Here is a 20,999-nt window from a genome sequence, read left to right as displayed (position 1 = left end):
TATCGTCAACAAGAAAAGAACCCGGGTCTGTGCTTTAAGCTTAAATCCCTGAATCAAGCTCATTGCCGTGATTATCAATATCTCCGAGCGGGGTGATTGGCGTCGCTGATAACTCCGATGCCTTCAAACAGTGGCCAGTCTATGCGCCTTCTATGGTGACCTCAGACACCTCAAACAGCAAGATCTTGCGATAATAATGACCTCAAACTTATCGTTCCTTGGGCTACCTCCCGAGATACACCTGCTCATTGCAGGGAACCTCTGCTTTCCAGACATCCTCTACCTCAAAATGACGAATACATATTTTTACGATCTCATCCCAAAACTCTCACACAGCGAACTTCTCCTAGCAGAGGAATCTGACTATGCACTTGAAAGAGAGCTGTATACATGTCGCTATTGTCTACGGCTACGTCCGGCATGGAGATTCGCTGATAGAATGCATCGAAGGAGAAGAAGCTTACACGGCCGTGACGTGCATAAACGCTTCTGCGTCGAATGCGGATTGAAGCCGAGAGATGATGGCAATGCGAGATATGGCCCCGGCGCTCAGATTGTGATCCAGGGTTGTTTGTTTGTGATTTGTATCTATTGCAAGGAGTTCGGGAGAGGTGCGTATGATCGTTTGGACAGGGAGACGTCTGAATGTGAGCGATGCTATCAGAAGACGAGGTACCTCGAGAAACTGCAAGATTCGAGGGATATTTAGATGTGGAAGAGGAAGATGATGCTATATCAGCTCATTCTTGAGCTGGTTGCTTCGGTCAAGTTTTTCGCTGACAGCTTGAACACGAAATTGCTCTGGAGATACCTTCACTCAGACAATCGCTCAATATCGCATCTATTATGAGAATTGAACGTGCAATTTCCTCGTGGCTGAGACAGAAAGAATCTCGACTGGAGGCTACTCGAGTGTGCCTTTGCAAGACAAGCCCCGACCATTCATCCAAAGATGCAATAAACACAGCAGACAGTTCTTTCTGAGTCACTTGTGTGGTTATAAGCACAATTTTTAACTGTTTTGGTCGAGAGCAAAAGCTCAGGACATATATCCAGTGGCCGTCGACGTCATTATATAGCACCCCGCCCTTAGTGAGATCGTTGTGAATATCGGATGGAAAGACTCAACCTCATCAAGGAGAGCACCCTGATGGCATTTTTCGCGCAGATGGATGATATCCGATGGAATATAAGTAATATCGGTATCTGTCCGCAATGCTGCTGGGTTGCGCAATATTTCTCCTCCCTGACGCAAGACGCCATCCTCGTGTCGATGTCGTGATTGCGCACAGCAGCGTGCGATCACCGGTCGGTGAATATTTTGTTTGAATCCATGCTTCCATATCTACCAATAATGGCCTTGAAAATTATTGCCAGCTGTGTTTAGGTTAGATATATGGGTCTTGTCTTCTCTTGACTGGTGGTTGACAGGGTGTCGACCACGTTCGGCATCGAAAGGCTGCATGGCCACCCTACAAAAACCCGGCATCTCAGGCATCATAAACGCTAATTATCACTCCCATAATGACAGTGTGGAGAAGATGTGGATTTAATCTAAAACAGCCACCTCGTGGAGTTGTACGATATCAAGGATGGAGTTGAGCCTTCCTGCACGGACTAGACTCGAGGTATAAATCGACAGAATTCCTCCAAAAAATCCCCAGTACTCCAAAATTCCTTATCCAGTCCATCAGATCAAGCACCATGGACCAAGAAAAGCATTCGTATACCGTGGACAACAACGTCGAAGCGGGTGATTCGTCCATATCCTCAACCCATTCTCAGGAACGCGATGACAGCTACGATATCTATAAGCGATACCGGGGAAATGACTACACACCAGAAGAAGCCAAGGCAGTCCTTCGCAAGATTGACGTGCGTGTGGTGCCGATTCTTTTTGTTATTTACTTGATTCAATACCTGGACAAGAACAGCATCAACTTCGCGTCTGTATATGGGTTGAAGACGGCGACGAAACTAAAAGGGCAGGACTACTCCTGGTTGAGTAAGTTATATCTACCATGTCTATATTTACGTTACTAATAATTGATAATAGGTTCTATCTACTACATCGGCTACCTTGTTGCTCAATTGCCTGCAGGATATGCCTTGCAGCGATTGCCACTTGGGAAGACCCTAGGAATCACTACGTTTAGTGAGACTTCCTTGTGTATTTTCACTAGACAATAGCTAACCGTATAATTAGTCTGGGGAGGCCTACTCATGACAACTCCCGCTTGTCACAACTTTGCGGGCATAGCATCAAACCGATTCCTACTGGGATTCGTGGAAGCCATTGTTAATCCCGGATTCGTCTTGATGATGAGCGTGTGGTATACTGCCAAAGAACAGCCGCTACGCTTAGAGGCATACTATTGCACAAACGGCATTGCTACAATGTTCGGAGGGTGAGTGTTATTTAATCCAGTTTTTGCCATCATACTTACCAAATATCAACCAGACTTATCGGCTACGCCGTCGGCCACATTACCACCGGGCTTCCCCGGTGGATGTATGTTTTCCTCATCTTCGGTGCTATTTCACTAGCTACCGGTATCGTTGCATTGCTCTGGCTGCCTGATCTCCCATCCACGGCAAAGTTTCTCACGGAAAAGGAGAGAGCGATTGCTGTTGAGCGTGTCGCTGAGAACCGACAAGGCATTAAGAACCATCACTTCAAGTGGGATCAAGTCTGGCAAGCTATTCGCGATCCCAAAACATGGTTATTGTTCATCATGGCTGTCGGGGCCCAGGTGCCAAATTCAGCTCTCACAAGTGTAAGTGCATCATTTGTACCAAACCAGTCAAGTCGCTAACAGATCTTAAATCCAGTTCACCTCAATCATCGTCAAATCCTTCGGCTTTGACACACTCGGTACCCAATATCTCCAAATCCCCGGTGGTGCTGTCCAGTTCCTCGCCCTCCTAGGCGGAGGAATCGTCGCAACTAAGTGCGCCGACAAGTTCCACGCACGAAGCGCTTGCATGATAGTCGCCAATACGATCTGCATCATCGGCGCAGGATTACTCGTCGGTCTCCCGGATTCGAATAAGTGGGGTCGTCTCGTGGCGCTCTGGCTGTGTTACTTCCAGGGATTGGGCTTCAGTATGAGTTTGGTCATCGTCAGCTCTAATATTGCTGGATCCACCAAGAAGCAAGTCACCAGTGCGATATTGTTTATTGGATACTGTGTTGGGAATATCATCGGGCCTCAGACGTTCAAGGATAGTGAGGCGCCTGGGTATCATAGTGCCTATATTGCGTATGTTTTCGCCTGTGTCTTATTAACTGTGTGTGGTAACTGACGTTTTATCAGAATGTTGGTTGGGTACGTGGTTAAACTCAGCATGATCGTCGCTTTGTACCTCTATATGTACACAGAGAACAAGCGTCGTGATCGTGAAGCTGGAGGTGAAGCTGTCAGTGATGGAGTCGAAGCTGGCATGCTGGTGAGTTTAATACTTTGGTCTACGTATGATTGATGATATGATGCTAACTCTGCACAGGACCAAACAGAACTTGAAAATAAAGGGTTTAGATATGTGTTATGATTTAATCTTACTTAAGCTATATGAACTTATAATATCAAATAGAATGCACTGCACTTTGGAATTGTCATAATTGTCTATATAAAGAAGTCATATACTATGGGAATTTTTAATCCTGTCGTGCAGGATCCTGCACAGGCTTATTGAGCAGCAGGTCATCGATCTGAGCCATGATTTCCGGAGTCAGCTTAGGGAGTAATTTGAGACTCTGCACGTTGTCGATGATTTGGTCTGGCCTTGAAGCTCCGGTGATGACTGAAGAGACGTTCTCGTTCTTCAGGCACCATGCCAGGGCCAGTTGAGACAGCTTGAAGCCAAGGCTGTCTGACAATTCCTGTTGCGCATTCATGGTTAGTGTCATTGCGAGGGGATATCGAGTAAATGTTATACGCACCTTCAACTTGACGATTTTCTTAATGGTTCCCGCCCATTGTTCATTCTCCCAGTCTTTCCGGACACTGCTGGCAAATCTATCATTGCTCTCTGCGAATCGAGAGCCAGGTGGAGGCTGTGTTGTGGCATCGTTGTATTTACCACTCAACAAACCCATCTTCATAGGAGAGAAAGTGGTCAAACCAATTCCGCACCGCGAGTACAAACGCTGGAATTCTCCCTCGACCTTGGTTCGATCCAGCATGTTGTACAGAGGCTGCTCGACAATCGGGGCGATCAAGCCCAGGGCTCTGGCTATTCCACAGGCCTCACTGATCTCATCAGCCGACCATTCTGATGTTCCCCAGTAAAAGGCCCAGCCCTTTTCAATGACATGGTTAAATGCGCGGACTGTTTCCTCCATGGGTGTCAATCGATCGGGACGGTGGGCGTATATGATGTCGACATATTCGAGCTGTAGACGCTCCAGCGATGCGCGGGTGCCTTCGATAATGTGTTTTCGCGAGAGACCGTGGTTGTTGATTAGAATCTCGCCGTTTGCAAGACCCCAGTTTAGCTGGAGGTGAGATTCAATTAGTTATGCTATCGCATTAGTGTCGGGAATTGCGATCTTGACTTACCTTGGTGCTGATGACGAGATCGCTTCTCTTCCAGCCAAATTTCTTAATCGCCTCTCCCATAACCACCTCGGATTGTCCGCCAGCATAGCTGATATGGTCAGTGTCTTGCACTATAAAACAATTACAAACTAGATGGTCTGTACCTTTCTGCAGAATCGAAGAAATTAACACCACAGTCGTATGCTTGCTTCATGCAGTTAAATGTAACCTCTGTAGCATGCGATTGCTGTTAGAAACTGCTGTAGATATTCATCATCGCGCGAAATCGAGGATATCCATACCGTTGCCGACGTGACCACCAAAACTAGGTATTGAACAATAAGAGTCAGCTTGAAACGATTCTTTGACTGTAGTAGATTGATCAAATTCAACTCACGTCAACCATCCTCCCAGTCCAATTGCAGAAACATGAAGACCGGAATTGCCCAACCGGCGATACAGCATATCTTGGTTCTTATTCGGCCAGGCCATGGTTCAGATAGGGATTAGAATAATGTCCTTTTGTATAATTCCGTGAGAAATTCGATTTTTAACGGCGCCCAAAACGAGGGGCAGTCGTGCCAATTTATTGACTTGCTTGTGACAGCTGTCGCATTAGCAAACAGAGTGCCGGAAGGTCAACTCGTGATCCACAAACAGCCATTGACGACACAGATGCTTTGGAACCAAGTCGAACCATGATTGCAGTGGAAAAAAAGAGGCCACGACTACACTCAGCACCAATCATGGTATGGATCTGGTGACGCGGGGCTTGTGCGGAGAGAAGGAAAGGGTTCGGAGGAATACTCGGAGGGTCTTGATGCTTTAGTCTTGGGCCGTCTTGGAGTAGTGGACGATTGTGGAATAGTCCAAGTATTGAAAATAGCTCTGTAGGTTGAAGGATCAAGAATGAATTAGATAGAAGATGGATGAAATCGCGCAGAAAGAATGGAGATAACGAAGAGTTGATGGTTGCTGTACAGTGAATGAAGCCCCGTCAGGTGACTTCCAAATCAGGCAGTCTACAACTCGACAGTTTCTCTTCATCTTTTCTTTCTGTCCTTTCTCAAATACTTCTTCACTGAATTGATGGATAAACGATTATCAGTTAATTGTGCACGATCTACTCCGGTCACATGGATATATAGATCGCCGACAGTTGATGACTGGCAGTCATTTCCTCACATTTCGAGAGCACTGCACCCAGAAACCCTCATGATACTGTGTCTATTCCTCTGCTGCAGACAATTCGTTTCCCTGCTTCAAATCCCCTGGTCCTGTTCCTACCTCGAGATGAATGGCTTCGATATCCATGGTCCAGACAATCTCGGTGGGGCTGGATGATGGCGTGCCTTGTGGAGATAAAAACGCAACCGCCAACTCGACGATGGTTGGCCATGAACAGGTTGTTATCCATAGTGTTGTGGCATTCGACAGGAACCGAAAGAAAAAGTCCAGCAGCAATAGACAAGACAATAGCCAAAGACGCCTTTGAGGATATTATCGGGGGTTTCAAAACTCGACAATGCTTCGTGTCGAGTCATTCTTGGCCGGCCGCTGCCTTGCCCCGCAGAGGACAGGGAACGATCATCATCGCCGGAGCTTCTCCTACATTCTCTGTTCCCCTCTTGCTTCTGATGATTTTTATCCTCGGTGTTTCTTGCAGAATATTGGCGACGTTGGACTTGGTTGACCACCGTGTCAACGGTCTTTCAACTGGTCAGGGGCACGACTGACGATGCGCATGATGCAACTGCTCCATAAGCAACTATCAATATGTCTTCCAGATCGAATGTGACGAAACGCGCCTGCGATGGATGCAAGATTCGAAAAATCCGTTGCGGTGGTGGTAATCCGTGCCCGGCTTGTGTCAACGCACGCATCAAATGCACTTATATTCGAGTCCAGCAAACTCGAGGCCCGCAGCGAATACGTTCCACGACCAAATATTTGATTGAGCAAGCACAGCGTGACTCTGAAGCTGAAGACAGCTCTCAGAGCGGAGAGTTGCTTGGAGTTGACAGCGCGCTGCCGCCTTCATCCAAGCGGCGCAAAACAGAAAGGTATGATGAGGTATAGCTTGTCGTTTGATCTCTCACTAAATATAATGCGCTGCAGATCTCGGATCCCAAATAATATTATCGCACCACCGTTGTATATATACCATGTACGCATGTACCCTGTCTGGCCCATCGTCGACGTCGAGGGCATTGTATCGGCACTTCAAGACACCAAAGGCGAGAGTCTTGAGACATACGCATTAGCAACGGCCGTTGCAGCTGCTACAATCGCTCAGCTGAGACTGGGACAGAGCTCCCTTCCTGATGAAACCATTACCGCCGATACCCTCGTGGCTGAATGCTTGCGGGCACGCGATTCGTGCAGATACAGGTCCAAGGTTAGTCTGGACAATGTGCGTACAGCATTTTTCCTGCACGTTTACTACGAGAACCAAGAATCTGGGGGGAGTGAGTCGTTATTATATCTACGAGAGGCTATTTCGCTTGCCCAGATGATGAACTTACATCGCGAGGCTTCCTATGCGGGTCTTTCAGAGGATGAAAAGCAAATCCGCCGCCGTGTGCTATGGCTACTTTTTGTTACTGAGCGGTAGGTGGTATCCTATAAGCTGATCGATTTATCTGACTCCAGATAGGGGAGTGTGTATCCTCCATAAGCTTCCTGTAGTCCTCAAAACCAACATTCGCCCTCCCGAAGCCGATGCGAACGATGAACCGCAAGTCCTGCCGGCATTCCTGAAACTCCTGAATTTGTTTCGCCTTTTTGAACAGTCCAAAATGTTCGATATAATTGAGGATGAAGATCCAGAGACTCAATCAATTGCCGATGATATTGGCATTCTCGATGGCGGGTTTCTTGAGATGTTGCAGCAAAAGTTGCAGGACAGCTCTGTGCTATTTGATCACATTTCCGACGTACAGAAAGCCGACTTGTGTGTCACCAGACACTGGATGCGGATGATCTTGTGGAAGCTTTCTTTTAAGAAGAACCTTCTATATTCTTCATCCCAGTGGCCTACATCGCCATCATTTCCTGTGGCGGTGGCTAAGGAACTCTTGAATATGGTTTCTCAATTGCCTCGACCAGCCATTGAGGCCCACGGGCTTGGAATGGTGAGTATTCAATAGAATCAGATGCAGATCAGCGCTAATCCACATTCAAAGGAATTAAAGCTATACGAAATTGCCAGCTCTCTTGCGGATGCTGTCATGAATCTGGCCATGCTCCCTCGGGCCCCCGATTGGGACTCTGAAAGCCGTCCTAGTAATATCCTATCTCGACTACACTCGATTCTTTCCACTTTTCGTGGGGGAGGAAATAAAACCCTGGTCGATATGCTGTATAGAAAAATGGCAGAAGCTCAGTCGAGGAGTGGCCCTTTGTTGGCAAAGTCTCTGCGAGTGCCACAGCAGTCGACCCGGAACGAGTTGGCCTCTGACGGTCCCTCACAAACCGAAGAAACTGCTCTTACACAGCCTGACCCTTGTGAATTTGAGCACTTCATTGCTGTAATCGAAACACCACCGGCCCATAGAATAGATCCTTCGCTTCAGCCGGGTGATGATGAATTTACCCGTATGCAACGGCATCTGCAGCTAGGACAGACTCAGCTGCATGATGATCATAGCTACCAAACCACACTAAACGATGCAACGGAATGCGGGTTTGGCGAAGCAACGCTAAATCCGTCCTATGTAGCTTATCCTGCATGCAGTCAAGATCCTGGCTATATGGCACAGTCCCCACCTACAATACTTGAAACGGGGAATACGCCCACGCTATCACCTTCTTGGCCAGCCCACAGCTCGGTGGAGATGATGATTGGGGACTTTATATCGCAGATCCCGGACGGAAGGTTCCCGGATGAGAGTACGGTGGGGAGCTTTCTGACGAGTGACGATTTTACGAGGGAGGTTGTGGATGCCAATCAGGCTTGACGACCTGGCCATAATGCATGCTACAGCTTTTGTGTATGGGAGATTGGACCAGTTTGGGAAGCATTTCATACTGAATAATGAAATTGAATGAGATATGTCAAGTATGCATCTATCGTACAGGGCTAGAGGGTGCAAATTTATACTTAGTACTTGAAACGGAAATCCAGCCGCTTATTACCATCCATTTCACGAGCCTCGCGGTCAGATTGATAGATCACTCTCTCCTCAGAGCTCATGGCACTCCATTTCTTCTCTTTCTGGTTGTTGAGATGAACAAGAAACTGGCGCTGAAGGACAAACACCACCAGCGAGAGAGCGCAAATGGCGATAAGAACCTTATTGCCGGTATAGTAGTACGGAGAATCCTCGGAACGATAGATTTCTATACTCGTCAGTACCACCCTCAAACAGCAACAGTAGATAGACTCACGAGACGAAATAACCGACCCAACCTGCACGACAACATTATACGTCGCAGCCGTAATAGCCCTCTTCTTAACATCAAACGTATTCTCCGAAATCCACGCCGACACAATCGGATGAAAATACGGATACCCGGAGATGAGCGTCGAAATCGCAAACCGCGGCCAATTATACCCATAACTCGGCAGTCCCAGCAACGCAGCCAGCAGCGGTATTGACCAGAACTCGCCCAGAAAGCAGTGAAACGTCCGCTCGCCAAAGTACTCGCTGCTCTTGGAGAGGATCAGCATGACGATGATCTGCAGCACCGCGGATGGAATGGAGAGCATGTTCGAGTCGAAGGTTGAGAAGCCCAGTCGGGTTAGGGTTAGTGAGAGGTAGGACTGCACGGGGCTTTGGGGGATGTAGGCGATGAGGCCGATCAGGTAGAGTCCCCACATGGATTTGTCGCTCCAGGCGTTGAGGATGTCGTGCATTGTGGCGTGTTCGCTGATGTGCGTGAGGCCTTTGGAGGGGTCGTCGCGGAGGAGGCGCTATCTTGTTAGTATACTTGTGTGGTGTTATGATTACGGGGAGCGTACGTTTATCATGATGACTTCCTCGCGCTCGGTATACCAGGATCGGGGGTAGAGGAGGCTTTTGGTGTTTGTGGGTGAACTGGGGAGGTAGAAATAGCTCTGAAGAGCATTTATTAGTCGCTATATATTGATGGAGAGAGTGAAGCATACCAAAAGACCAATGACAAAAGTCAACAGTCCATCAATGAGAAACAGCCAGAACCAGCCTGTCTTTCCTTCAACGCCACGCATTTGCAGAATCCCCGCTGCAAGAAGTGACGAGATGATACGAGCAACCTGCATTGTCAGATTCATCCAGTTCATAAAATAGATGCACATACATTAAGCGTCGACCAGAAAAACGCAAGTCTCACAGAAAGCTCTCGCGTTTTGTAAAAGTAAGTCGCGAATAGAATCGTTCCGGGGATGAATCCGCCCTCGAAAACACCGATCAACGCACGAGTGATGTAGAATGCAGCCCGGCTTGTCATCCAGGCTTGTGTCCAGGAGACCAGACTCCAGGCCAGCATCATGATGGGCAAGACGCGGCGGAAACCGTATCGTTTGATGAGGAGTTGGACGGGGAATTCCGCTGCGAGGAAGCAGACGAGTTGGATTGTTGTTCCCTGTTTTGTTAGCTGAGTATCTCACTTGATGCGTATACTTACATTGTTGTAGTCGTTGCTGGTCATGTTGAGATCTTTCAGGAGATGATCCGTCAGGGCATTGGACAGATTGCCACGATCCAATTGCAGACCGAAGAACTGTCTCGTTAGTCAATACTCAATATTTCAATGCACATCACACACCATAAAGCAGATACAGGTCAACAGCATCAAATCCGTCTTCCAAACCACGCTTCTCTCCTCCTTTTCCGTCCATGAAGCGGTCGGATCGAATCGATGATATCCCTCATACGACTCATGCGGAGGAGTAACACCAGCCAGCTGCTCCTGTCCAACGCCGATCGACACTTTGGATGACTGCGTGTCCTCGTCATCCTTGTGCGTAGAGCCTTTACCCTGCTCGATGTCCATGTTGTTCAATCTGACTGTATGAAGCAAACAACACCAGGGGCAGAGGCAATTATATCTAAATCACAACACCCTTGATGGATATTGTTTGTATAATATGTCTTCTATAAGACTGGCCTGACCAACCATATGTTTCCTGTTTGTTCTATGCACGCACCAGACGGACAAGCTAAGTATGGCACAACAACTTAGCCCGAGCACATCATCGCCTAGGGCTGCTTGGATGCGGCATCATTTAGCCAGCCAATTGGGTTGGATGTTGTTATTGGTATAGATCGATTGAATGTGGATCTGTTCTTTTTAGATAAATGATAAATATTTTGTAGTTGTAGACAGCCTGCTGGAATTCATTGTACTCTTGAATCAACGCATTTCAATTTCCCCAGATTTTCCAACTCACCTCGATCCGTGCCAAGCTAACAGACAGACATCGGAAAGAAGACCTCAATCAATAACTGGTCATGTTGATAATTCGTCAGCGCCACAGAGCCAGGCCCAAGCGTCTCCGAGAATTTCGCCGACAGCCCCGCCGACAGCAGCGCCGCCCCTCTCGCTCATCGTCGATCGAAGGGAAGAATGAAAGGCCCTGTGGAATGCGGGGAATATGCTATCATGCATGTTCTGGAAGAGCAGGAACTAGACTGCCACGTAGAATCCGGATCCAGTCGTGGTTTGTGGCATTATCACGCCATGGTGGAGGCACTGCGTCTCCGTGACGGTGTCAGGAGGTGATTTATCGTTGGTAAATCGCGTTTCTGAATAGATTATTCCCAGTTGGTCTATAAATGGCGTGATAGCCACCTGGTCATTGTAAACTGACATATATTGAATCTGCGACCTAACGTGAATATTTTCAGACAGCGTATACACCATGCCAGCAATCGTCAACGCACCCACATCGTCCATTCGAGGCGGCCATGAAGAGTCTCGCCCTCGTATTTCCCAACCGATCGAATATTCAGGATCCCTGGATACTTGTCCCCAAGGAGACCTGACGCCTGTAATCGGTAGAGAGTATTCCGGGCTGCAGATAGCAGAGGTTCTGAAATCGGACGAATGTGATCGGATCATCAGAGATCTTGCTGTGACGAGTACGTGTGACACTCAAGCTTTATTGATATCAGACTGATAGATATAGTCTCGAAACGAGGAGTCGTCTTCCTGCGCAATCAAGATCTGACGCCCCAGCAAATGCGCGAATTCGGGGAGAAACTGACCTCTCTCGCTGGCTGTGTATGCCTCACCATTCTCACTTAAAACATCAAAACTAACAACGTAACCCCCAGCCCGAATCTTCCGGGCTACACGTCCACCCCCTCACGGAAGAAGGCAGCGAACTCGGCGACCAAATCAGCGTAATCAGCAGCGAAAAGCAAAAGAAAGGCGGCGGCCTCACGCACCAACTCAGCGACACCAGCCGTCTCGCCTCGGTGGGCTGGCACACGGATATCAGTTTCGAGCGCGTGCCCTCCGACTACGCGATGCTGAAAATCCACACCCTCCCGCCCACGGGCGGCGACACGCTCTGGGCGTCGGGGTATGAAGTGTACGATCGGTTGTCGGGGGAGATGGCGAGGTTTCTGGAGGGGTTGACGGCGACGCATGATGCGAGGTTCTTTCACGATGAGGCGAGGAGACTGGGGAATCCGTTGCGGAAGGGGGTTAGGGGGTCGCCGTTGAATGAGGGGGATGAGTTGACGGCTGTGCATCCGGTTATTCGGACGAATCGTGAGTTTTCTGACTGGTGTGTGTGTGATGAAGCTAACAGGAGAAGCGGTCACTGGGTGGAAATCAGTGTACGTGAATAGAGGCTTTACGCGGCGCATCAACGGCGTCACCAAGGACGAGTCAGATATTCTGCTGCAGTATCTGTTTAATGTATGTCATCTATCTACCTATAGATATTGCGATGCTAATGAATAGCTCGTGACCCAAAACCACGACGCACAGGTGCGGTTCAAATGGAACAGAAACGACATGGCAATCTGGGATAACAGATCGACCTGGCACTGTGCGACATACGACTATGCAGAAGCACGAGCTGGGGATCGAGTCTGTAGTCTAGGAGAGGCACCATATCTTGATACGCAGTCCAAGTCAAGAAGACAGGCGTTGGGAGAATAGGGAGTAGATTGATGAATCATGTTTGATAATGATAGTTATGCACAGATGAAATGAAAGAAATCATACGTATTGAATAACTATGCTAATCAATGCTTTTAACAGAATCTCAGAATCCCGACAACGCCAATGCCTGTAGGCCCATAACATCAATCAAATCAAGTAGGTAACCAGACTATCAACCTACAGACAGTAGCGATTCTCACTTTCTGTCTCAGGTGCAGTAAGAATGAAATCATAAACATAGCAGGAAGCCAGCAAAGACCTGCTTTGGATGGAACCAGATAAGAATAAGAATGATACATCAATCATGCAGCGCACGGCTCTCCCAACCGCATGTAGTTCCAGCACACTGATTATGTTAGTTTTATACTACATTGCACAAGGTGGAGTCAACATACCGGTATTGCCCATATCCTCGCCAAACATCGAAGCCATGAGGTCTTCGCCGTCGCGTGTTCCTTCAACAGGGTTATACGTCACAGCCTTCTTACCCAAAGCGATTCCAATCATAGGAGGCGCTTCTTGGAGAGTGAGAAACTCGGGCTTGATGCCGGTGGCTTGTTGCAGCATCAGCTGGTGGACGTTGTTCGCGGCGTAGTGGCCCATGTGCATGGCGCGTCCGCAACGCTTGATACCAGGCCACGAGGCGAGGTCACCGATGGCGAAGTGGTGTTCGGCGTTGGGGATTTTTTCTTGGAATTGCAATCTGTGACAATGGGTTAGTCGATGTCATATATGGATCGTTACGAAGACGTACGAAGAGTGAATGTGCACGTAGCCCTCTACGTCCAGCGCATCCTTTGGCAGGTACGAAGATGTAGGGATACACTTGGAGATAGCACTCAGCACATGTCCTGCAGTGACCTTGGTACCATCCGCCAGGGTGATGTTCCACATCCGTCGGCCGCGCTCGATGTCGACAGCCGTGGTGTCCACGACACGCTGGCCGAGGACAACCTCCACGCCGGACTCGCGCAGGACGGAACCGACTCTATCCTTAAAGTCATCGGGCAATGGCTCCGCGGACATGAGAAGATCCCGGGAGTGAATGAGCGTGACCTTTTGCTGGGGGTCGAGGATCTTGAGCTCAGCGGCCATTTCCACGCCGACGGCACCTGATGAGTTAGCAATTCTGAATTGCTTTATGCATTGATTGAAGACATACCACCACCAATGACGACGACACCCTCACGCGCATTCTGCACATTCTCCATATGCTTCTTCGCCTCCATGAGGTATTCATCCTTATTCAGCGACTGCGGGACGGTCGGGAAGACACGACGCAATCCCGAGCTCGCAATGAGGTAATCGTACTTCTCCTCCCTGTTCTCCTTTGTCTGGACATCGAGGATCTTCGCGACCTTCTGCGCCGGATCGATGGAGCTGATACTCCCCTGAACGAAGCGCAGGTTAGGCGACTTCAAGGCGGGAATATCGCCGAACCGAGTCCACGCTACGGGTGCAAACTTGTCGCATGCCAATGCCTTGGGGGAGCCGATAAGATGGTCTGATAATGTTAGCGGATTGATAAGATAAGGATAAGTGTCACATTGTCTCACAGTAGCCATCACGTTCGTCGACGACGGTGATCTGGATGGGGATTTGAGAGCCACATGCTTTGGCTTCGGGGTTGAAGTTGAAACGAGCCAGTTTTCCTCGTGTGAGGTCGACCAGCGTCAGGGCAGCAGAGAGGCCTCCATATGAGCCGCCGACGATAAGGACGCGGAAGACGGGGGAAGTAGGGGTGAGGCCTTCGTTGGAGGGCATTTTGTGATTGAGAAAAGTGAGGATATGAAGGTGAGGGAGGAGGGGTAGAAGGGATGGAGAGGAGAGAGAAGATAAGGGGGGATGAAACGACGGTGAGCGAGGGGAAAAAGGCAAACAAGAGGCAGCGAGCAGAATAAGAATGGGGCTTCAGAAGCGGAAAAAGAATGATGAAAAGAATCAAACCGAGGGAAGAGTTCGTTTGTTTGTTTGCCCCACCATTCGATATTAATATTATTCTTCTCCAAGTCTATCCACCCCAATCCCACCACATCTTATCTGATGGAAGCGACATCGGATTCTCGGCAATGTCTCACAAGAAATGAAGGAAATGAAGGAGGAATGGAAACACGAAGCCAAGCGAGTTCGTGTGCGACAAAGTTATCTGATCCTGGCATTGGCGCTCCGAGGGCCGCCCGGTTGACGTGGTGTCATCATGGCTGATCCTTTCCGGATGGATTCATTATCTGATCCGATCCCAGTAAAGTTATCTGATCACATCAATAGTACTCATTCATCATCGTCATTCTCAATATCATCATCATCATCAGAAAGGTCTCGGAACTCGGTTCTGGATTCTTTTTTCCGTCGTCATCCGACCCGATCCTGGTCAGTTGCTGTCGACTGAGTCTGTGCTACCATGTCACAAGACTATTATCTTTTACAATTAATATAGAATGTATAATATATACCTATATATTATAGATACTATCGACTCTATATCAATATTCATATTCATATTCATATATCAAAGTATGATAAGACAGAACTAAGGACAACCTGCATCTTAGCACCCTGGTAAACCACCTATCGAACACACCCTGTTGGTCATCTGCATTCTGGAATCCTTCTATTTCCACATCACAGATCGACAGTTGTGATAAACTCGACTGCTCTCCGCACTGGGTGTGCAGCTCTGCAGGTATATCACAGAGTCCCTGCAGAAGTATCCCCACAGACGAGTATAAAGAGACGACATTGGACTATGAGATGAGGAGATTTATGTAGATGCTTTCTCACTAAATCTGGCATATTATAGCTAACGCTAGTCATGGATATTGTCCTCAACAGCTAGTTCTTATGTAGGTGTGACTATGACAGCCGGTCTGATATATCTATGTACATACATCTATTTTATACTCTTCAGAAGCTTATCGGTCCCTCGGCTATCTTTGACATATCAACTAAGCTGTCTTTACTCTTTTACTAGGCGTGGATTAGATAAACAACATATTTAGCCTATATATAAGATGGTCTTATACCAGTCGTCCTACTAAGAACTATAGAACTATAGCACGACTAATACTATACTGTCACATTCAGAGACCTTGATTCGCACGTGAAAGTAGAGAGTCAACTCAAATTCTATTTTAGTCATGATATCAGTATTACTACCACTACTTTCTTCATTCCTAACATCTTTATGAAAGGACACCACAACTATAGACCTGTACAGCATACAGTCAAGCAGGATCCTATAGCATAGCTATGCATTACTAGGTATATACGTCCCATAACCAAATCAACGATCATTCCCCCTTCAGCAAGCGGCTGATTCCGCTTGCATCCCTGGCCGCGACGATGAAATTGTCATCTGATTCCGAGTTTCGGATTGCGCCCCACCGCCCTGTTGCAGAAAAGCGGGTCGTCGGTGGGATGATTAGACCAAAAGCCGCGCTACGCAGCCACTACAGCATACAAAACGAGGGTTTTTAAAAAAAAAAAGTTGGCACTGGACACTCGTGAGAACTAGCCCGATTGGGTGTAGTGTGGTAGTGTTAGTGGCGGTTTTTACCGTGGATGGGAATACCGCTAGTGTGTTACTGTGTTTTGTTTTGTAAGTACGGAGCTACTGTATGGTGGTATCTGATGGTGTATTTGTGTTTTTGAAAATAACACTTATATTATCATTATTGTATTATCATGAGATGGATGGAGACGGTGAAGATGACTCCAAGAATGATTCAAGTAGTCATATCTGCGCAACCGAGGTTCATGATATCAGATTGATTCAGCTCGACTAGAATCTCTTTTCGTGGTAATCTCGGCCGATGGCGGCATCATCCGATAATGATATTGTATACCCATGTCTGTATACAGGCAACAGGATGATAGGGTATATAACGCCTTCAGGGTCTCTGAGTGAGACGAACTGTCTATTCAAAGAATCCTCTCATATCGTTCATTCACAATGACTACAGAATCAGTGCTGCCCTGGGTCCGACTGCCCGAGCCCTACAAAACCACCTACGATCTCCAAGTCATCGCCGTCCAGCACGGCCTTAGACACTTCCAGCTACGACGATCACCTCGCCCAGACGAAGGCATTCCTCCTCCAGAACCACTGCACCACGAGACCCTGAAATTCACCGATCTCGCCAGCCCCGATCCATCGCAGACTCCCCCCGAGGGCAACAACTCAGCCTGGGCCCGAGCACAGCGAAGCCCGCTCACCTATCTCACCTGGGCAGGCACCGAGGCGCCCTCTGTCGGTCAGATCTGGAACACCGTCCATGCCATCTTGACGCTGCGCTCGGAGAATGAAATCTTTCGTGCCGTTCTCTCCGGCCCTGGCAGAGACGTGCTCGCAAAAGAACTGCAGGCTGTCGGACTCGCCGTCGACCATCCCAGTCCCTCTGCTCCACCAGGGCAGGCTATCCCCGAGTCCGTGTCTCACCATGGCCAGCTGGTCTTCTACCGCAGCACCTTCTGGCAGGGCGCTGGATCGCCCTTTGGCGCACGTCCTGCCTGGGTCGCAGACGCAGACATCTACAGCTCCATGCGCCGTCCTTTGACAAACTATCCCATCTTCCCTGTCCAGCAGACCCTAACCACCAAATTCCCCGACGTCCGCGTCCATGCCACCCATCCCGTCCGCCCCGCAAAGCCAACCCCAGGCTCGCGGATCTACAGCCGGTACATCCCCCACCTGGACGAGTTCTTCTCGATCTGGGCGCTGGACTACACCAACGAGGAACATCTGCAGCTCTTCCATAAGTGGCAGAATGATCCCCGTGTAGCAAAGGGGTGGAACGAGACGGGCACCCTCGACGAACACCGCGAGTATCTGCGCAAGATCCACGAGGATCCGCACCAGATTACCGTGTTGGCTAAGTTTAATGATACTTTCTTCTCCTACCATGAAATCTACTGGGCCAAGGTACGCACCCGACACCAACATCCATACACTTCCGAAATATAGTATGCTAACAGAAATAGGAGGACCACCTCGGCGCGCACTACGACGCCGACGACTTCGACCGCGGCCGCCACAGCCTCGTAGGTGACCAACGCTTCCGCGGCTCCCACCGTGTCATGGTCTGGTGGTGCAGCATCATGCACTACATGTTCCTCGACGACGCCCGCACCAAGCACATCGTCGGCGAGCCCAAGTTCACCAACCTCACCCCGCTCGCCTACGACCACGCGATGGGCTTCAACGTGGAGAAACTAGTGGACTTGCCGCATAAGCGGTCTGCGCTGGTGAAATGTCGCCGTGAAAAGTTCTTCCATATTGCGCCGTTTCGGTTTGATGGGACGGATCATTTGGAGCGGAATCCGTTCCGGGCGTTGAAGCTGTAACTGATATTTACGTAGACAGTGATAATGATGTACAATGATACGATTGTTTTAATTCAGTGTATTGAAGAAAAGATAAACTCTGATTCTCGTATTCTCACCTCGTCTACTCCTTCCTAAAGCGCAACAGTCCGTATTAATCTGGCCAACACGAAAACTCATGAGAAATGACTAAATAAAAATCCTAAATTAAAAAGTCAGGGGAAAAAAAGACAAAAAAAAAACCTGATCCAACCGAACCGATAAAAAAAATTCCAGTGGATCGGTTTAAAGTGAGACAAACCGAGGTTGGGGGCCAATCAGATAACCCAATTCGAATAATACCTTGGCGCTAGCTTGGCGAGTTCAGCACAGGACCCATCTGATTAGATGAGTATCTAATCTGATTGGATTGATAATGGGTTTTATGACAACGAATTATATCCGGAGATTACCTGGATTTATTGGCGCATTTTCTACTTTTCTATTTTTTTTTCTTTTTTTTCCACTTCACCTCACCTTCACCAAGTGAAGATGCTACACTCATACTTTTTTTTTTCTTTTCTCTACAATTGAAAAAATGAAATAATTGAACTGTATTGATCGCAAAAGGGTATTACTATATACAACAAACGTTTTATCATGTAGTTACTTCCTCCCCTCCAAGACCCTCGCCGCCGTCTTCCGCAGATCCACCTTCCGGACTTTGCCGCTCCCCGTAACGGGAATTGTCCGATCCACGCCCTCCTCGCCAAACACGAAGAAATGCTGCGGTGCCTTGTGTCGCCCCAGTGTCTCGCGCGTCCAGTTGCGCAGTTCTTCGTCGGAAGGGCGTGCATTGGCATGCGTGGTGTCTGCTAGGGCGATGAAGGCGCCGACTACTTCGCCGTATTTGTGGTCGGGGATACCGATTACGGAGGCGACTTCGATCGCGGGGTGTGCGGCTAGTCGTTCTTCGATTTCGAGGGGGTAGATGTTTTCGCCGCCTATCTTGTTAGACTTTTCAATTAAGTTAGGGTGTGTGAGTGGGTGTAGTACCTCGAATGATGATATCCTTGAAACGACCGGTGATTGTACAGTAACCCTCCTCATTAAACAAGGCTTCATCGCCCGTCTTCAACCAGGTCACGCCCTCTGCGTCGGTCTCGAGTGTCTCTGCCGTCTTCTCGGGGTTATTCCAGTATCCCTTGCTCAGCTGGTATCCAGACATGCAGAGTTCCCCGCGCTGACCGACTGGGACGATATTTCCTTTTGCGTCGACGATTTTTGCGCGGGCGTGAGGCATCACCTTGCCGACTGTTCGGAGGCGAGTTTCGATCGAGTCGGTCGTAAGGGCGTTGAAGCATGTAGGGGATGCTTCTGTGAGGCCTGTAGACGTTAGAATAGAGTTGCTTCAGATCGACTGGGGGCAAATCACCATAACTACTCGTGTACTGAGTCATGTTCAACTCCTCGAATAAACGCTTCATCAGCGGCCGCGGCACCGGGGCGCCGGCGATGATACCCGTGCGGAGATTGGAGGTGTCAAAGGCGCCTGGTTTGGGGACGGCCAGGATCGCCTCGAACATGGTGGGCACGCCGTGGAGAGCGGTGCATTTCTCGTCGGATATGGCGTGCAGCACGGCTTTGGGGTCGAAGGTTTCGCTGGGGAAGACGATCTTCGCGCCGTGGGTCACGACGGCCAGCATGCCTAGGACGAGCCCGAAGCAGTGGAAGAGAGGGGGAGGGCAGCAGAGGATGTCGAAGGAACTGAGGTTCATGCGATCGCCGATGAAGCAGGAGTTGTTGACCAGGTTGCTGTTCTGTTAGCAGAGATGAGATAGATGATGGGATGGTACGTACTGATGGGTCAACATGGCTGCCTTAGGATTACCTGTCGAACCACTGGTGAACTGCAGATTGCACACGTCGTCAGGGCTCAATTGCGTTTCTCGTTGGTGAAGCGCATCACTAGGGACTGACACCCCGCGCTGAATCACGCCGCTGTACGTCCCAAAGGCCTGGTATTCCCCCCGCAGCACGACGATCTCTTCCAGCGCCTTGGATGATCCTTGCCGCTTGGGATACGGGCCCAACGTCGCCAGCACCTCTTCCAGCGAGTGTCGGCCAATGCGAGGTGTCATGAATAATGCTCGGCAATCTGTCAACAGGATCGGCGTGAGCTACAGACTCGGGATCATCACGGTCGGGAACGAACCTGTATGGTCCAGAGCGTAGTATAGCTCCGAGGGGGTGTAGGTGTTGTTGAGCACCACCAGGATGGCTCCAACACGAGCAGCAGCAAAGAAGATGGAGATGTACTGCTCGCAGTTTCCAGCCATGATGCCAATCCGGTCGCCTTTCTGGATACCCATCGCCAGGAGGCCTCGAGCGACCCGATCGGCTTCATCTTTCAGATCGGCGTAGGTCCAACGGGCACCGGTCCAGGGGAACACCAGACACTCATAGTCACCGTATTGCAGACTCTGCAGAGTCAGAAGCTGGCCCAGAGTGATGTTCAAAAGACCAGGCTCTGTTGGGCCCTGCACAATCGACAGCTGAGTGGGCGTAGTAGGTGCCTGCACATGAGAGAGAGTCTGCTGCAGACGCTGCTGCGCATTGTTTTTGATAGTCGTCATTTTAACTCAATAAAACGAATGTAAAGTATTAAGCTATGTACAGCATCAAAAAGAAAAAGAAAGCAACCGCCGCCACCCACAGACACGATCTCAGGCGTCTTATACCGCAACTCGGAGTTAGCGACTTGTATAACCCCTCGGCTATCGGTGCCCGAAAGAGGCATTCCAGCATTCAGCAATCCAACAGGGCTTGGCCACTATCACCTCGTGAATAAGTACAATACCCAGTTTAGTCTCCGCTGTTTGCCCAGCATTGGCCGTCAGCAGGCAGAGACATCCTGACTCCAAAGAGGCCCTGGTTCGATTGCTCCGAGGACTGGGCGGGGCGGATGGGCTCCACTGGCGCATCGTTCCGATCACTTCCACTTATGAGCTGATGTGTATTCTTTATAGTTTTATGGTTATTATTACTCTTTTTTCA

The 20,999-nt window shown here is 49.0% G+C and overlaps 9 protein-coding genes across 9 annotated transcripts; 5 read left to right on the top strand and 4 right to left on the bottom strand.

The window, feature by feature from the left end:
• Positions 1 to 3: 3 nt before the first annotated feature.
• On the top strand, positions 4 to 763 carry ASPWEDRAFT_39804 (F-box domain protein). Its single transcript, XM_040835188.1, has one exon. The coding sequence runs from the start codon at positions 197 to 199 to the stop codon at positions 707 to 709; it is 513 nt and encodes a 170-aa protein (XP_040688399.1). The 5' UTR covers positions 4 to 196; the 3' UTR covers positions 710 to 763.
• A 941-nt stretch (positions 764 to 1,704) lies between these two features.
• Positions 1,705 to 3,552, top strand: ASPWEDRAFT_51020 (putative MFS transporter; the record flags this gene model as incomplete). Its single annotated transcript, XM_040837528.1, has 7 exons — positions 1,705 to 2,005; positions 2,057 to 2,155; positions 2,207 to 2,408; positions 2,462 to 2,777; positions 2,833 to 3,263; positions 3,318 to 3,450; positions 3,508 to 3,552. The coding sequence occupies 7 exons, from the start codon at positions 1,705 to 1,707 to the stop codon at positions 3,550 to 3,552; spliced, it is 1,527 nt and encodes a 508-aa protein (XP_040688398.1).
• A 33-nt stretch (positions 3,553 to 3,585) lies between these two features.
• On the bottom strand, positions 3,586 to 5,466 carry ASPWEDRAFT_68178 (putative voltage-gated K+ channel beta subunit (KCNAB)). Its single transcript, XM_040838952.1, has 6 exons — positions 4,939 to 5,466; positions 4,844 to 4,866; positions 4,706 to 4,772; positions 4,563 to 4,650; positions 3,944 to 4,498; positions 3,586 to 3,883 (listed from the first exon to the last, which is right to left on the bottom strand). The coding sequence occupies exons 1-6, from the start codon at positions 5,031 to 5,033 to the stop codon at positions 3,659 to 3,661; spliced, it is 1,053 nt and encodes a 350-aa protein (XP_040688397.1). The 5' UTR covers positions 5,034 to 5,466; the 3' UTR covers positions 3,586 to 3,658.
• A 635-nt stretch (positions 5,467 to 6,101) lies between these two features.
• Positions 6,102 to 8,572, top strand: ASPWEDRAFT_475051 (Zn(II)2Cys6 transcription factor). Its single transcript, XM_040836976.1, has 4 exons — positions 6,102 to 6,604; positions 6,660 to 7,151; positions 7,198 to 7,675; positions 7,727 to 8,572. The coding sequence occupies exons 1-4, from the start codon at positions 6,318 to 6,320 to the stop codon at positions 8,498 to 8,500; spliced, it is 2,031 nt and encodes a 676-aa protein (XP_040688396.1). The 5' UTR covers positions 6,102 to 6,317; the 3' UTR covers positions 8,501 to 8,572.
• Positions 8,573 to 8,643: 71 nt separating this feature from the next.
• On the bottom strand, positions 8,644 to 10,517 carry ASPWEDRAFT_154122 (putative MFS transporter; the record flags this gene model as incomplete). Its single annotated transcript, XM_040829661.1, has 7 exons — positions 8,644 to 8,882; positions 8,931 to 9,456; positions 9,505 to 9,600; positions 9,652 to 9,777; positions 9,822 to 10,106; positions 10,149 to 10,244; positions 10,290 to 10,517. The coding sequence occupies 7 exons, from the start codon at positions 10,515 to 10,517 to the stop codon at positions 8,644 to 8,646; spliced, it is 1,596 nt and encodes a 531-aa protein (XP_040688395.1).
• Positions 10,518 to 11,210: 693 nt separating this feature from the next.
• Positions 11,211 to 12,702, top strand: ASPWEDRAFT_39797 (TauD/TfdA dioxygenase family protein). Its single transcript, XM_040835187.1, has 5 exons — positions 11,211 to 11,605; positions 11,653 to 11,747; positions 11,801 to 12,242; positions 12,289 to 12,392; positions 12,438 to 12,702. Exons 1-5 carry the CDS (start codon positions 11,386 to 11,388, stop codon positions 12,636 to 12,638), a joined length of 1,062 nt encoding a protein of 353 aa, XP_040688394.1. The 5' UTR covers positions 11,211 to 11,385; the 3' UTR covers positions 12,639 to 12,702.
• On the bottom strand, positions 12,628 to 14,799 carry ASPWEDRAFT_39796 (putative pyridine nucleotide-disulfide oxidoreductase AMID-like). The gene is made up of 5 exons (XM_040835186.1): positions 14,198 to 14,799; positions 13,804 to 14,145; positions 13,396 to 13,753; positions 13,037 to 13,344; positions 12,628 to 12,987 (listed from the first exon to the last, which is right to left on the bottom strand). The coding sequence occupies exons 1-5, from the start codon at positions 14,403 to 14,405 to the stop codon at positions 12,944 to 12,946; spliced, it is 1,260 nt and encodes a 419-aa protein (XP_040688393.1). The 5' UTR covers positions 14,406 to 14,799; the 3' UTR covers positions 12,628 to 12,943.
• A 1,775-nt stretch (positions 14,800 to 16,574) lies between these two features.
• Positions 16,575 to 18,041, top strand: ASPWEDRAFT_154116 (GNAT family N-acetyltransferase). Its single transcript, XM_040829660.1, has 2 exons — positions 16,575 to 17,562; positions 17,622 to 18,041. The coding sequence occupies exons 1-2, from the start codon at positions 16,594 to 16,596 to the stop codon at positions 17,982 to 17,984; spliced, it is 1,332 nt and encodes a 443-aa protein (XP_040688392.1). The 5' UTR covers positions 16,575 to 16,593; the 3' UTR covers positions 17,985 to 18,041.
• Positions 18,042 to 18,554: 513 nt separating this feature from the next.
• Positions 18,555 to 20,673, bottom strand: sidI (putative long-chain-fatty-acid-CoA ligase). The gene is made up of 5 exons (XM_040829289.1): positions 20,158 to 20,673; positions 19,803 to 20,100; positions 19,378 to 19,757; positions 18,999 to 19,328; positions 18,555 to 18,946 (listed from the first exon to the last, which is right to left on the bottom strand). The coding sequence occupies exons 1-5, from the start codon at positions 20,576 to 20,578 to the stop codon at positions 18,609 to 18,611; spliced, it is 1,767 nt and encodes a 588-aa protein (XP_040688391.1). The 5' UTR covers positions 20,579 to 20,673; the 3' UTR covers positions 18,555 to 18,608.
• Positions 20,674 to 20,999: the final 326 nt, after the last annotated feature.

This window comes from Aspergillus wentii (assembly GCF_001890725.1).
Source record: "Aspergillus wentii DTO 134E9 unplaced genomic scaffold ASPWEscaffold_4, whole genome shotgun sequence".
NCBI classification, from domain to species: Eukaryota; Fungi; Ascomycota; class Eurotiomycetes; order Eurotiales; family Aspergillaceae; genus Aspergillus; species Aspergillus wentii.
Note: the sequence above shows the minus strand (reverse complement) of the source record. Positions and strands in the feature narration are given on the sequence as shown.

What these genes read in the sequence shown, in the direction of transcription:
- ASPWEDRAFT_39804 (XM_040835188.1), top strand. Translation starts at nt 197, where the DNA reads ATGACCTCAAACTTATCGTTCCTTGGGCTACCTCCCGAGATACACCTG.
- ASPWEDRAFT_68178 (XM_040838952.1), bottom strand. Translation starts at nt 5,033, where the DNA reads ATGGCCTGGCCGAATAAGAACCAAGATATGCTGTATCGCCGGTTGGGC. An exon ending in GGACTGGGAGGATGGTTGAC is followed by an intron (nt 4,867 to 4,938) that starts GTGAGTTGAATT and finishes TTCAATACCTAG; the next exon opens with TTTTGGTGGTCACGTCGGCA. An exon ending in ATCTCGTCATCAGCACCAAG is followed by an intron (nt 4,499 to 4,562) that starts GTAAGTCAAGAT and finishes TCTCACCTCCAG; the next exon opens with CTAAACTGGGGTCTTGCAAA.
- ASPWEDRAFT_475051 (XM_040836976.1), top strand. Translation starts at nt 6,318, where the DNA reads ATGTCTTCCAGATCGAATGTGACGAAACGCGCCTGCGATGGATGCAAG. An exon ending in AAGCGGCGCAAAACAGAAAG is followed by an intron (nt 6,605 to 6,659) that starts GTATGATGAGGT and finishes AATGCGCTGCAG; the next exon opens with ATCTCGGATCCCAAATAATA. An exon ending in CTACTTTTTGTTACTGAGCG is followed by an intron (nt 7,152 to 7,197) that starts GTAGGTGGTATC and finishes GACTCCAGATAG; the next exon opens with GGGAGTGTGTATCCTCCATA.
- ASPWEDRAFT_39797 (XM_040835187.1), top strand. Translation starts at nt 11,386, where the DNA reads ATGCCAGCAATCGTCAACGCACCCACATCGTCCATTCGAGGCGGCCAT. An exon ending in CAGAGATCTTGCTGTGACGA is followed by an intron (nt 11,606 to 11,652) that starts GTACGTGTGACA and finishes TGATAGATATAG; the next exon opens with TCTCGAAACGAGGAGTCGTC. An exon ending in TCCGGTTATTCGGACGAATC is followed by an intron (nt 12,243 to 12,288) that starts GTGAGTTTTCTG and finishes TAACAGGAGAAG; the next exon opens with CGGTCACTGGGTGGAAATCA.
- ASPWEDRAFT_39796 (XM_040835186.1), bottom strand. Translation starts at nt 14,405, where the DNA reads ATGCCCTCCAACGAAGGCCTCACCCCTACTTCCCCCGTCTTCCGCGTC. An exon ending in TACGTGCACATTCACTCTTC is followed by an intron (nt 13,345 to 13,395) that starts GTACGTCTTCGT and finishes CCATTGTCACAG; the next exon opens with ATTGCAATTCCAAGAAAAAA. An exon ending in CGAGGATATGGGCAATACCG is followed by an intron (nt 12,988 to 13,036) that starts GTATGTTGACTC and finishes TAACATAATCAG; the next exon opens with TGTGCTGGAACTACATGCGG.
- ASPWEDRAFT_154116 (XM_040829660.1), top strand. Translation starts at nt 16,594, where the DNA reads ATGACTACAGAATCAGTGCTGCCCTGGGTCCGACTGCCCGAGCCCTAC. An exon ending in ATGAAATCTACTGGGCCAAG is followed by an intron (nt 17,563 to 17,621) that starts GTACGCACCCGA and finishes TAACAGAAATAG; the next exon opens with GAGGACCACCTCGGCGCGCA.
- sidI (XM_040829289.1), bottom strand. Translation starts at nt 20,578, where the DNA reads ATGACGACTATCAAAAACAATGCGCAGCAGCGTCTGCAGCAGACTCTC. An exon ending in CTACGCTCTGGACCATACAG is followed by an intron (nt 20,101 to 20,157) that starts GTTCGTTCCCGA and finishes TCCTGTTGACAG; the next exon opens with ATTGCCGAGCATTATTCATG. An exon ending in CAAGGATATCATCATTCGAG is followed by an intron (nt 18,947 to 18,998) that starts GTACTACACCCA and finishes CTAACAAGATAG; the next exon opens with GCGGCGAAAACATCTACCCC.